At 42.9% G+C, this 13,349-nt stretch overlaps 1 protein-coding gene across 1 annotated transcript in view; it reads right to left on the bottom strand.

Moving 5' to 3' along the window:
- NRG3 (neuregulin 3) overlaps window positions 1–2,918 on the bottom strand; it is a 411,246-nt gene extending 408,328 nt beyond the window's left edge. Inside the window, 2 exon segments of the mRNA XM_075758695.1 lie at window positions 1,114–1,386; window positions 1,389–2,918. Coding sequence (XP_075614810.1) covers window positions 1,114–1,386; window positions 1,389–1,803 — 688 coding nt within the window. The 5' untranslated portion in view covers window positions 1,804–2,918.
- Between the last annotated feature and the right edge of the window lie 10,431 nt (window positions 2,919–13,349).

Genomic DNA, 13,349 nt, shown 5'->3' with positions numbered 1-13,349 from the left:
AGCCATACATTAGCATGCAAAAGGGGAGCCCTGGGCTGAAAAAGCAATTCAGGTGGTAGGATTCAATTGAATGGACGTTCCCAGCAGAAGCAACTAAGAGTTAATGGAGGACACACAGCATCTCATTTCCTATGCTGCTTCCAAGAAAACGCAGAAGATTACTATAATACAGTATAATCGAGCATTTCACTAAATAGTATCACACAGAAGTTCTTTTGGCACGGATTGCACTTGTCCTAGATAACCTTTATGAGAAGCTGGAAGTTGAAGCACCCAGACCAAGCGAATTTTCAGATTTAGCCCGAACCTTTAGGTTTGTGCCTGGGAGGGTGGGAAGATCCAGCCACCGAGCATCAGTCGGGGAACTAGCCCCCTCCTCTGCTTAAAAGAAATAGTCCTTTACGGCAAGACGGTGCTGTGGCTACACACACAGGAGCTGGGAAAGCGTTTAGCTGCATCTGCATATTCGCGGGGTGCCCTGTGCTCCTTCTGGTGGAGCTGGCGGCGGCTCTTTCAGAAGCCGGCCGCTGGGACGGAGGGACCATCCTTCCGGAGCCCGCTCTCATCTATTTCAAGGGAGACGATTGTGTGCAAAGCCAAACTCCCTCAGCGGCAGAGGCACAACCCACCCCGCAGCTCCCGAGGATCGCTCTCCCCGCTGCCCCTTCTAGGAGCCGCCGCTGCCTAGGGGGTCATCAATTGTCCCTCTCGCTCAGACACCTCCCGGCATCTCCTAAATACCTTCCGCAGAGCAGCCTGGAAGCGGAGAGGGGGTCCGTATCTTTCCTAAAAACCACAGCGAAATCTAGTCACCTCAAATGGCTGCTCCTGTCTCACCATCCATCACACAAGCGGGGAACTTGCCTGGGGGGGAGGGGGCGCAAGTGGGGGGGGGGGGGGGAAGAAAAGAAGCGCAAACTTCGGAGCTCTCCGGCCTCCCACAGGGCAGCAATCGCACGGGAACCCCGTGTCTCCCCGAGACGCGGCAGCAGCCTCCGACTGAGGCATCGCTCCGGCCTGACCCCGCCGGCGCTCGGCAAACACCGGCTTTTGACAGGGAGAGGGGCGAGCAAGCGGGAGCCCCGAGGGCGCGGGGCAGCTGGCTGTACTTACGGATTTTGGGGGTCGTGCTGGCCTCCGGCGTGGTGGTGGTTGACTCCTGGAAGGGAGACAAAGTCCAGGACGGCGCCGAGTCGTGGACGTAGATCTTGTAGGAGGAGGTAGCGTGTGCCGCAGTGGGCCAGGCGGGCAGCGGCGGGGTGCTGGGGGCGGCGGGCGGCGGCCGGGCGCCGCGGCCGGCGGTGCCGGGGGGGCCACTGGCGGGCGGCGCCGTGTGGGGCGCGGCGGGCTGCCGCGCCGCGGTGGGCCGCGGGCCGCCCCGCGTCCGCGGGTGCCGGGGGGCCGCGGGGGGGCCCGGCTCATCGTGGTGAGGCGGGGGCTGACGCGGCTGGGCGGCCGCGGCGTGGCGGCGGCGGCGGTGGTCTCCGCGCCGCGGGGGGGGGCGGTGGGCTTGGAGAGGAAGAAGGGGTCCTGCCCCACGCCCTTGGCGTCCATCAGCTCGGTGGGGACGTACTCCTTGACGGAGCCCACCACGATCCACTTGAGCAGCATGAGGCTGAGCCCCAGGCCGATGAAGCCGATGAAGAGGGGCACCACGCACAGCCACGTCTGCTGCCGGTTCCAGACGATGCAGTCGCTGCAGCGCAGCTCCCGCGGCGGCCCCCCGGCCCCATCCCCGCCCGGGCCCCCCGCCGCCGCCTCCGCCGCCCCGGGCGCCGCGGCGCCGGCAGCCCCCTCGCTCATCCTAGGGGCCGTCCGCAGCGCCGCCGCGGCCCCGGGGCATCAGCGCGCCGCGGCTGCCGGCGGCATGCGGCGGAGGGGGGCGGAGGAGAGCGGAGCGGGGCGGAGGGGAGCGCAGCGCAGCAGAGCGGGCGGCGGGAGCGCCCCGCTCAGTCACGCCGCCGGCATGGCATGCCCCGCGCCGCGCCGCCCCGCGCAGCCTCCCGCGGCCGCGGAGTCAGCGGGACGGCCGCGACATCCGCTGGGCGCCCTCCGCTTAGCGCTGCCCGCTTCAGCCTCTTCGCTCTCCTTCTTCTTCCTCCGCGCTCAGGTTTTTCTTTTTTTTCTTTTTTTTTTTTCCCCAGGTAATAAGTCGCAAGAATCAGCCTCCTCGATTTATTTTTTTTTTATCCCAAGCGTGCGGCTCCGGCGGCGGGCAGGCACATTCCTTCACATTCACGCTCCTTCTCGCCTCTCCTCTTTTTCCTCTGCCCTCGGGGCTGGGGTATCTTTTTTTTCCGTCTTTCCTTCCTTCCTTTCTCCGCTCCCTCCCCCGCCCGCTCGGCTCCTGCCTATGCCCGGCCGCGGCGCAGCAGCATCCCCCGGCTGCTCCGCGGGGAGGCGGCGGCGCGGCGCAGCGCACCCGCCACTCCGCGGCCCCGCGGCCAACCCGCGGCCGGCGCCGGGCCAGGGAGGCCGATCCGCGGGCGGGGCCCGGGGGCAGGAGGCACGGCTCCGCGCAGCTCCTCCGCGCCCGCGCTAAGTCCGGCCCGGCATCGAAACTCCAGCGAGGGTTCCCGAAAAAAAAAAAAAAAAAAAAATCCACACACACAAAAAATTAAGATGAAACCCTGGAGAGGGGACAGCAATGACCCAGTCGGCAAAAAAATACGGATCCGGGAAATAAATGGGCACGCAGAAGGCAGCTCCTGCCAAGCTTGCAGCTTCTGTTCAATTGTGTATTCCTATCGCAGCGCAAGGGAGGCAGGCTAGCGCGCAGAAAGTAAGGCGCCTCCCACCAAAGCCTAATGGTGGTTTCTTAATGCGCACAAGATAAATAAATGATCCAGGCAAACCCCTCGGGAGGGTGTATGCTACGGCAAGCGGAGCTTAGGAAAGGAAGGAAAGGAAAGGAAGGAAAGAAAAAGAAAAAAGAAAGAGGGGGGAAGCGCCAGAACCCGTCCTGTGGTAGCAATCCAATAGGCTGCTGCTGCATGTCAAAAAAGACATGTGTGGAGGGAGCGGCCAGGGCTGTGCGTCTGCATGAGGGAGGTGGGGACACCTTCAGAGAGGATTCCCAGCGAAAGACCAGGGCTCAGGATGAGAAGATGTTTTCCGACGCTGATGCTATCTGATAACTAACAATAAGCAGCATTTTGTTGTTGTTTCTAAAGGGGATTCCCTAAAGGAAAACAAAAACCACCAGACACCCGCAACAAAAAGATGGTCCTTTTCAGCAGCTGGGGGACAACCGATGGCACAGGCACACACTGAGTTTGCAGCTCGTAGGACGTTTGCAGACAAGTTTTGATATTGGAACTACAAACAGCTTTTTGATCTACTGCAGAGTTCAACTCTAAGTTCAATGTAGTCAACAGTGTGTGCTTTCCATTCACTTACTGGACAAAATATTTCAACAGCGAGGGTGGTCACTGAAGGGTTAACAGCAGTGTACCAAAGGGCGGCTTTATCCCCATTTTCAAAATTTTAGAAAATGGTCTATAAAATGATATATGTACAGATGTTTGTTAGAAACCCTTTCTTCTGAACTGTTACCTCATTGGTGTAATTTCCTGGTACTGACACATAATTTCCTCACTCATGTATTTAAAAATATATTAATATTTATACAGAATAATTGAGCAGAAAAGTTGGAAACAAGCTGTGAAATACATTCATTTTGTATATACACAGACAAATATAGAAAATTAAATATTGCAACTGAAACGTATTGCTTGAATTTTTCTTCAGAATGAATGTTAATAACATTTATAACATAATAAAATATTACATTGACTAGACATCTAGATTATTGTCACTTCAAGCAATCCAACTGGAGTTTGGCAGCTTCTCTAAGATAGGTCTATGCTAACAGCTATCAGGAAAATCTGTGGAAATGGCTTACCAGGTAAGTGTACTGTTTAAACACTTTCTCATTAAAAAAACCACTGGAAAACATGAATATATGGGTTTCTAATCATTTGACAAAGAGGCAAAAGGATTGGGAGAAAGCATTTACAACCAACCACATGAGCATTGCCCAGTACACAAACAGATGCCCAGTAAAGCAGGCAAATAAGCAAGACAGGAAAGTCTTGGGAATCCAGGGAGGCTTTGTCACTGATTTTATGGAATCCAGGACTTCTTATGGGAATCTAGAATAAGGCGCTTTCAGTCACGAGTGCCTGTCCTGCACAGTCCTCACCGTCCTTGCAAACTACGAATACCTTTGTCCTACTCTGGGCTTTGCGTTGCCTATACAAATGTCCTTTAGCTCTTGCCTCTTCCACAACCATATTGTTGTGCACTAAGCTTGATATGAATCATTCTTTGTATTCATTCTAAAACAATTTGTACATATTTCTTGGGAGAACAGAACACAACAAAAATGTTTTACAACCCTCACAAGACGGAGCTTTTATTTTTCTCACGACTATGTCCTGAAGTCTTTCAGTGTTTCATCTCTCAACTGCACTTCTTCCCCCCAGTAAGATTTTCAAGCTGTCAGCTCCTAAAATTCATAATGGTTCTAACGGAAGACATCAGGCTGTGATACCATTAAGATGACTCAAGTGTAGCCATTTCACTGTTTAATATTGAAAGACTTCCTGTATTACGAGTAAAGATTTTCAGGCATCTTTTCTTACAATTTCCCATTCTTATTATTGAGGGTTGACAAACTATTCTTGAAATTGATTGTGGAATGTTTTCAATATGCCTTGCTTAAGTGAATTACTTAAAAACAGGTATTCCCCTGATAAGTTAATGAAGATCTTACCATTGACTATTATCCTCTTTGAAGAAAGTTCTTTGGTCTAAAAATATGAAATGGCTATGGATCTTGATACAGGAAGCTCAAAGCAGCTTTCCCTTAACCCCACAGTAAATGCAAATGTATTTCAAAGAGGTTATCCTTCAGTTAAAAAAAAAAAAAAAAAAAAAAGCCATGCGCCTAGACAGACACCAGAGTTCAGTCAATATATGGAAACCTCTTCCTGTAATAACTTAGTAATGAGTTAAAATGTTATGATGTGTACAAAAACACAGTCTCTGAATGCTTCTAGATTATTTCTCTGTCCTCGAAAATTAATATTCACATCATAATCAGTTTCTCAAATCAGCCCACTCTTGTTAAACTGAATCTGTTCAGTGCATTAATTCTAATTTACGTAGGTATTTGGTAAATTTCACTTGCATTTCTTCCTACTCATTCTGTATCATAGCCCAACTCTTTTACTTTTTCTGGAAATATGTTTATCATGATCACAAAACAACATGTAATTTACTTTTCTTGACTTTTCTTTGTAATATGCAAAGAAATCCTTAGTATCTCCTTGAGGACATCTGTGACTGCAATGCAATAAATTTTTTTTTCTATAGTGGAGTCAGAAGTGGTATTTTCTTAAGGACTGTTGTGACACACATAGCAGATATAGTGTTTATGCATATATTGCTTTGTTTGTCACAGAGGTGGTTACATTTTGGCAGTACAGTGGGTATGCCACAGCTAACAGTTCTGTTACAAGGATGCTGTTCCTGACCACCTTCACACATGCCTCCATACATCAGAACCATGTACAGTCATACAGTCTTCAAATAGTGAAAGGTAATAAATGAGATACAGGAGTTAGGTTTACTTTAACTGTTATCATGGAACCGGTTATATAAATCTCAGGACAACTATCCTCAGAATAGCCAACAAAAGAAACAGAAGTTCAAATTTGGAAAAGATGACCCTTTTGGAGCCACATCCATTTCAGCACCAAAACAATATGCATGTGAAATGACTATATTCCAATCCCACATACACACAGAGGTAGAAGCCTTTCTTTCCTCCCCAACTTTACAAAATACCTGAAGACATTCCTTATTAATTCATGTAAATATTATCTGAAGCTGTGAGCAACAAACCCTCTACAGTTATTTTGCTTTATGGTGTGATCAGCCACTGATAGCATAAACAGTCTCGAAACTGTGAGTTCCTCCGGCACCCACCTCACTTGTTGTGTTCTGGCAGTTTGGCAATTGGATGTGACAAAGAAAATAGAATTTCACAAGCAAAGGATGCTGGAATTGGGGCTAGTTGTACCAATAGATTTTAAGCTGCTGGGGTATTTTCTCAAACTAGGGCATTTCAATATTCATTACTTCATTCTTCCTCTTAGCTTTCATCTCCAGCTCAGCAACAACATACGTGTCCCTAATGGTTGGTTGACAGTCAGGGAAAACCTTGCTTTTTGTCTGAGGTCAGCATGTAACTCTATTGGTTCATCAATGTGAAATACATAAGTAGCGTTCCACTGATCCCATTAACCAGTGCTCAGAAATAAAGTACTCTTTCCCACTCTGCTAAAATAGCCATTAGGCAAGACAAGCAGACTAAGTTTTATCCAGCTAACATGTTGTCAAGAGACATGGGCTATACCTGTGTGTAATGTGGAGCCCAAAGTATTCCTCCTTGTATTTTTACACAGTACATTGTGAACGCTCCTAGTACCCAGGAGGAACCACGCAAGTCACAGAGTGAGAAATCCACAGTGGAGTTCAAAAGCACGGCAGCCATTTGAGACATTAGCAAGCTGCCAGTTAGCATTGTGTCAATCTCGAACAGGTGTGAGATGAGTGACAGTTAATTTTGGAATAAGAAGAGTCTGCTCGCTCTCACTGCAACATAAACTCTGAATAACAATCCCATGGCTAAATTAATTGGATAAAATAGACCTATCCTTTCACATGGTGCAAATATGCTGATTCCTCCTCAACACTCAGCATGTTCTCATTTTTTCAAATCATCTGTAGCCTATTTGCAAATGCCAGGTCTGCCACTAAATATTTAGAATTACACTTGAATGTATGTCAATTAATATATACAATCAAATAATTATGACCAATATGGTTGGTCGTAATTAACTGAAATACATCATGACATTAGCAAAAAATTCCACAGCCCAAATCCTACAAAACATGTTTCAATCAGGAAATATTAGGCAACTGAATACTTTCCTTGGAGGAATTTATTACTAAATAACTGAAATCCTAAAGGCCTGACTCACTTTTTATCAGGCCAAATTCTCAATATTCTCCACTTTTAGCTGACCGTAAATTCTAAGGATTTCAGTGGGAGAAATTTTGTTTGGCAAGAGTAAAACCAAAGTAATTTATTAATTCTGATTTCAGTGGTATTGTATCAGTCCCTTAAGAACACACTTAATAATGATTTCAGACTGAGAAATATAGTGACTAGTCTTAACAATGCCCTTGCGATATTCTGAAGCCACTGCAACATAACAGAAATGCATATATTCCTCTTCAAGCCTTTGTAACCCCTGAGATTTTTATCAGGAACATAAATTTAGGATGCCAGAGGAAGAAATATTTGAAAGCAAATATGGAAAATGCCATCAAAAGAGCTTGCTCCAAAGCACGATGAAGTCAGCAGAAATCTTTCAGTATACTGCACTCTATCTTGGACTAAGCCCTAAACCAAAATTCAAATCTTTCCAAGATTTTGGACCAAATGATGACAACAGCAAGTGAGAAAGCCTACAAAGCAATCAGACATCAACAGACAAGAAAGTTAAAATTATTTACTATTATGACTCACTTCCATATTTTTTCCTGAAAATCTACACTTTTTCCATCCCAATTAGTACACTCAATCCCAATTAATTAGGCACAAAGAGAATATATATTATATTTCAGACTTTGACATCTTTGTCCCATGTAACTTCCGCCTAGTGCAGAGAACACCGCTGCTAGGTGTTGCTTGGTGAATGATCTGGCTGTGGATATTGTCACAGGACATAAGACTAGATACATTTTGGAAATGCTCACACTTTTACCAGTCTGTTGCAAGGAATAATGAATGAAGATTTAAATACCTTTAGTTCTGCTGTCCATTGCAGAAGCTTCAGACTTTGCAAAAAGGTGACAAAGAAACTATTTTTTCTGCAGTGATTTCTATATGCTACCAAAGGGGAAAAGAGGGTAAGTTATAAACTCTTAAAATGTACCTGAGAGAAAGGCAGGTGCTTGTCTGAGTCCTCCTTTCTGCAATAGCCCCAGGGATGGGCAGGGATGTGTGCCAGCAGCCTCCAGGTGATGGGTGCTACAGCAGTGGCTCTGCTGCAGAGGCACAACCCTGGACGCTCCTCCACTTACAGGTCTGAAACGTCCGACATATTCTTTCTGAGTTTCCCCTGGAAATCAACGCAAAGTAACAGAGACTGTCAAATTTAAGAAGAGCATGAGGCATCCAGATACCAAATTAGTTTCACCTATTTCAGTTTCAGAGATAAATGCTCTTTAAAATGGTAAATCTGCAAGGGTAACAACACAGGGCAAACAGTGCACCTCCAGATGACTTCAAACTAAGCCTGAAATCATTGCCTTCTCTAAAACTACAATTATTTACTAACACTGACTTTTTTTTTTCAGTCTTGGTTAGTTTTGATGGTAAATAAAATTACCTTCTGTCACAGTCTCTGGATAAATAGTACATTCATCATAGCTGTTACATTAAAAAGACAGATTTTATATTTAAATAAATGATTTCAATTATTTTGTAAAGTTAGTACAACGATCAAAGACAAAGCAGGACTATAGAAGCACCAGAAATATATATTGAGGAAGGAATAAAATAGCAATGAGAAAAGTAGAACTTAAAATAGATTTAACATTCTTGCGAAGTCCAAAGCTGATAGGAGCAGAGATCATTAAAATTCCTTCATCAGTCCCAGCAAGTTAATTACGTCCAAAAGGACCAGCCTCTCTGCCAAGAATGATCAAATCAATGACCGATCAAGCCAAATACTGCTGCTGATTTTAACACATAGAAAAACAGTGACAAGAGAAACTGCTACGAGCAATTAACTTGATTTTGTGTAGATCCTAGAGAAATGAACTTGGAATTATTATTTTCTTCATAGTATTAGCATTCATCCAGAAATCTACTTTTACCAGAATGTTTTATTGCAGTACAGACTAGGTGCCAGGACTGCGTAAGCCAGTTCAGCTATGGATTTGCTTTTAAGTCTTGTATAAGTTCTTTTATCACAATTTCCTTATATTAAGAACAATGTTTCCTTACTACTTTGTTGTTGTGAGTTCCTTCATGTCATTTTGGTAAATCTCTGTAATGATGCTTTTCATAACTCTATTATCAATGTTTTGTTTGGGCTGTTGTTAGGGGGAGTTGGTCATATTCAGCCTGTGTGATTTCAATCTGAAACAGTGCTTCTTGTATTTGAAATATCAAAATCAGCCATTGACATTCAAATCTCTATGTAACAGGTTAGGAAATTCATGATTTTAACCCTGAATTGCTCAAAGGTAGCAATGCTGAACAACACTGACCCATGCTTTCCCTGCTGGAACAGGCCAGCCCTCCCATAGCCGGCAGGAGCTGGTCCCAAATGTTCCAGGACAGAAGTCGTCCCATGGAGGCCAGATTTCCATACCCCAATGCATCTGTTAAGTAGCATTTATTCCTGATATGGCCTAACTGATATCAAATGTAAGGGAATTGCCTGGGACAATTATATCAAAAGTAATGAGTGCTATTAATGTGATTTTTGGATGTCAGATTCCTACTACTAAGGAGGTTCAGTGGCTTAGTAGGTATCTCTTTAAAAGCTGCACTGAATGTCCAGAATGGCAACAGGTAGAACAAGCCAAGGGGAGCAGTCTCCTTATCCTTCCGCATAACACAAAAGGAATTCATTCTATCAAACTTCATGGAAATAGTTCTGTGGCATCCATCCTTAGAGTTATATTTGAATGACCCTTTGAAGTAGAAAAAGCCCACAGGATCTCATCATTCTCATAGCTTAATCAGGAAGAAAAGCTGGATCTTTCATCTTTAAAGCTTTGAGACATCCATGAAATCATTCAAATTTTCCAAGCACTTCACCTCTTGGTGGATTTCAACTATGCAGAAAACACACCTTTTTTTTTTTTTCTTTTTTTTCTTCAATACAGGAGTCAGAATAAACTGTTTCTTAGCACCCCAGTGTAACTATGAGGAACTTTTCTATACCTAGCCTAAAAGAGCATAAAGATTTATGAAAAATAGAGCAGATGAGAATCCTGTTTTTATCGCTGTTGTGTATTTCAATTTAACTGCGAATGGAGAGACACTAGGGAGGGACAATAAGAAGTAAAACAATGCCTGGAGCAAGAGAACGGCTGAATAAATATTTTAAAGAGAACAAGAGATGGAATGTTAATTGATAAATAGCTGCCTAATATTTTTCTATACAGAATCTATTGTATTAAAAGCTGTAATAAAAAAAAAAAAAAAAAGGAAAAATGTACTCCAAAAATTTTAGGATTTTTGAAAGCAATAGAATTACCAACATTTAGCCCAACTTTCAACCTCAGAGTTTTAAAAATAGTAGACTTTTCTGTTTTTAAAAAAATCTGATTCAACCTTAAACTAATTAAGTACCAACGTACAAATCTATGTTTCCACTTATCAACACTGTATGTGTTAACATTTATTTGTCTGATGGAAAACTATAGAGATGAATTAGTTAATCTAAAATCCCAGTTAGTAATTCTGAATCATAGTACTGTATTACTTTGTGTGTACTAAGAATATATTGATGTACAGCCCTCATCATGCTCGTTATTCCTTTCAGTTCAACAATCAGGGATGTAATATTTATTAAACAATATTATACCAATAACAATATACCTTGCACACTCTGATTGTTTAATAATAGTAAGCATGAAAAACAGAGATGTAAGGTTTATTGAAAGAGTTTGTTTTCTTTTGTGTTTGGTTTTTTGTTTTGGTTTGGTTTTTACCAGACCAGCTGAACTAGTTGGCTAAAGAAAACAAGCTTTCAGTCACACAAGGCTTGCTTTATCTTAAACTCTTTCTTTCCCTACAAAATTACATTTTTAATGTCACTAACATATCTAAGGGAGAGTGGCAAATCTTTTATACATATATATGTATGCATGTATATAAACATAGACATATATGTGTGTGTGCAAATATAATATATACTAATAAATGTGATATATAATTAATAAATCTAATATGTACTTGAGGAGGGAAATATTAAAGCTGTGGAGTAAACAGAAGAATACGTATGCTGGTTGTGTAACAAACCTCTATGATGTTGTCCCATGTGGTACCAAAGCAGGCACCAATCAGCTGCTAAACATGAAGTCACACAGCTCGGTTTTGCATACAAGTACACATGTGCAAATCTTTCTGGTTTTATAAGCAATACAATACAGAACCGCTTTATCGAATCGTGTTTTAAGACCTAATTACACATCCATGGCCCACCAGTCAGAAATTGAAGTGAGTCTCTCACCATCAGCTGGGATGCATGGAGGAATCCCTAAGCAAGAGCACTATAAAATGGGTTTTTCAAGAACAAAATCAAGTAAGCTCCCAATCACAAAGCAGTATCATAATTTCTGTACCTCCTTTCTGTGCAAAATGAAGATTTTTATTTAAAACAGATGTCTGCAAAGGCTAAGTGGCTAGACTGCGTACACTGCTCAGGTATTCATTTTTCTACAGCCATCCACATTTCCCTTCAACTCTTTTGGGAACCTAAACCAATTTTAAGTGGAAACCTCTCCAGCCAATTTGTCTATAATCAGGGAATCAACCTCAACAGAATGGTAAGTCTGTACTCAGAACTCAGAGGCCAGAAATGAAGATTTCAAAATTTGTTGCTCCAGCTCCCTGACCATCCAAACCTGTGGGCAGGGAATCATGAGTATCCCCAAGTTTGCCACATAAGCTTCTACTGCTATTTCTTCACTTCCTATATTTCTATGCTAGAATGTAGTCCAAAATAACAACATCCACAATGCAGCAAAACATTTTTCAAACCTGAGTGTTTTAAATCTTCATTTTCAATGTTTATTTGCACATCTTATATAAAGCAGCAGTGTCAAAAATGCTGCAGATCATTTGCTTCCATTAAAATCACCAGGCAACTGCATGAATTCTGTCTAAATCTAACTTTCAAAAATTTAGGTGCCTGAAAGTAAAGGTTAACTGAATTTCTATAATTTTAAAAGTCAAGATGTACTGTTATCCCTGAGCTTTTTTACCCTACATACTGCATTCTTGTATATACTGTGAGCCAAAATCAGATGTGTGATCAGGAGGCAGAGGCATGCTTTAGCTGATAAACCCTGATTTAGTTTTTGGCATGAAGAGGAGGCAAGCACAATGCATGGTATAAATTTCCCTTATATAACTGTGTTCATGCCATGAATGAAGAAGAACCTGTACTGTAGATGTTGCTGCCCTCCCTTTGAAGGCAGGGAAAGATCAGCTTATAGATTTCACTACTTCTGCACTCTTGAGGATGTGCCCTACATTCAGCTGTTCTAAACAGAGTCCTCAAATTCGGCCTCCATTTCTCAGCCTCACTGTGCACCAGGCCAAGCTCTAATGGCACCTACAAGAAACTTTCCTCTAGCACCTTGTGACAAACAGCTTTTTAAATGAAAACTGCCCCTGAAAAATAAATATGCTGTATATAAAATCAAAAGTATACAAAGGCATGCATACAAAGAACAGAAATTCTATGACCTTTGGCCTCTGAAAACCTGTTGCATCTCACAAACATTGGGATATCCTAGTTGTTGTAAATCTGTCCTTCAAAGTCACTATCTTCATTCACTGGTTTTGCACAAACTGTCCTTAAATACTGAGCTGCCTTTCTATTCTAAAATGAGTAAGCTTTTAATGATTAAACATCCTTTTGATAAAGCAGTGATATAATTTTAATTACTTCCCGGTGATGGGCTCACCATTCATTCTTAGGAGGCAATGTACAGAAAGTCATCTTGCCTCTGGTCCTTGCTTCATCTCCTACTTGTTTATTCTAAAAGCTTCTTTTGACTGAGTTAGAAAAAAATCAAGCACGCAAATGTGTACATATAGCTAATAACATAGACACAGTCTGACTTCCTCCACAGCACATTGCTTACATACACAAGTGCGATAAAAATTACTGCTAAGATGAAAAGCACTTTTCATCTTAAGACCCCATTTCCTATCGCATAAAACTTTCTAAAAATATGTTCCTTTTGAGATATATATTTGCAATTTCAATACTAGTAATGTCAGCCAAAGTGGGAACTTTGAAGGAAATGTTAAGCTCAATCAGTTCAATCATTAAAGTTATGCAAATGGAAAAACACATTCCTTCTTTTCAAACATTGCTATGTTTTAGTTGCAATCATAAGATTCAAGAAGTGAAGATGGCATATAAATGTCAAAAACTTGACAGCATCATAGGGTGAAATCCAGTCCCAGCTGTGGTCAATAGCAGGAACTTCTCTGTATTTCAACAGGAACATGATTT

This window comes from Balearica regulorum, chromosome 7 (genome assembly GCF_011004875.1).
Source record: "Balearica regulorum gibbericeps isolate bBalReg1 chromosome 7, bBalReg1.pri, whole genome shotgun sequence".
Lineage (NCBI taxonomy): Eukaryota > Metazoa > Chordata > Aves > Gruiformes > Gruidae > Balearica > Balearica regulorum.
This window is presented reverse-complemented; position numbering and strand designations above follow the sequence as displayed.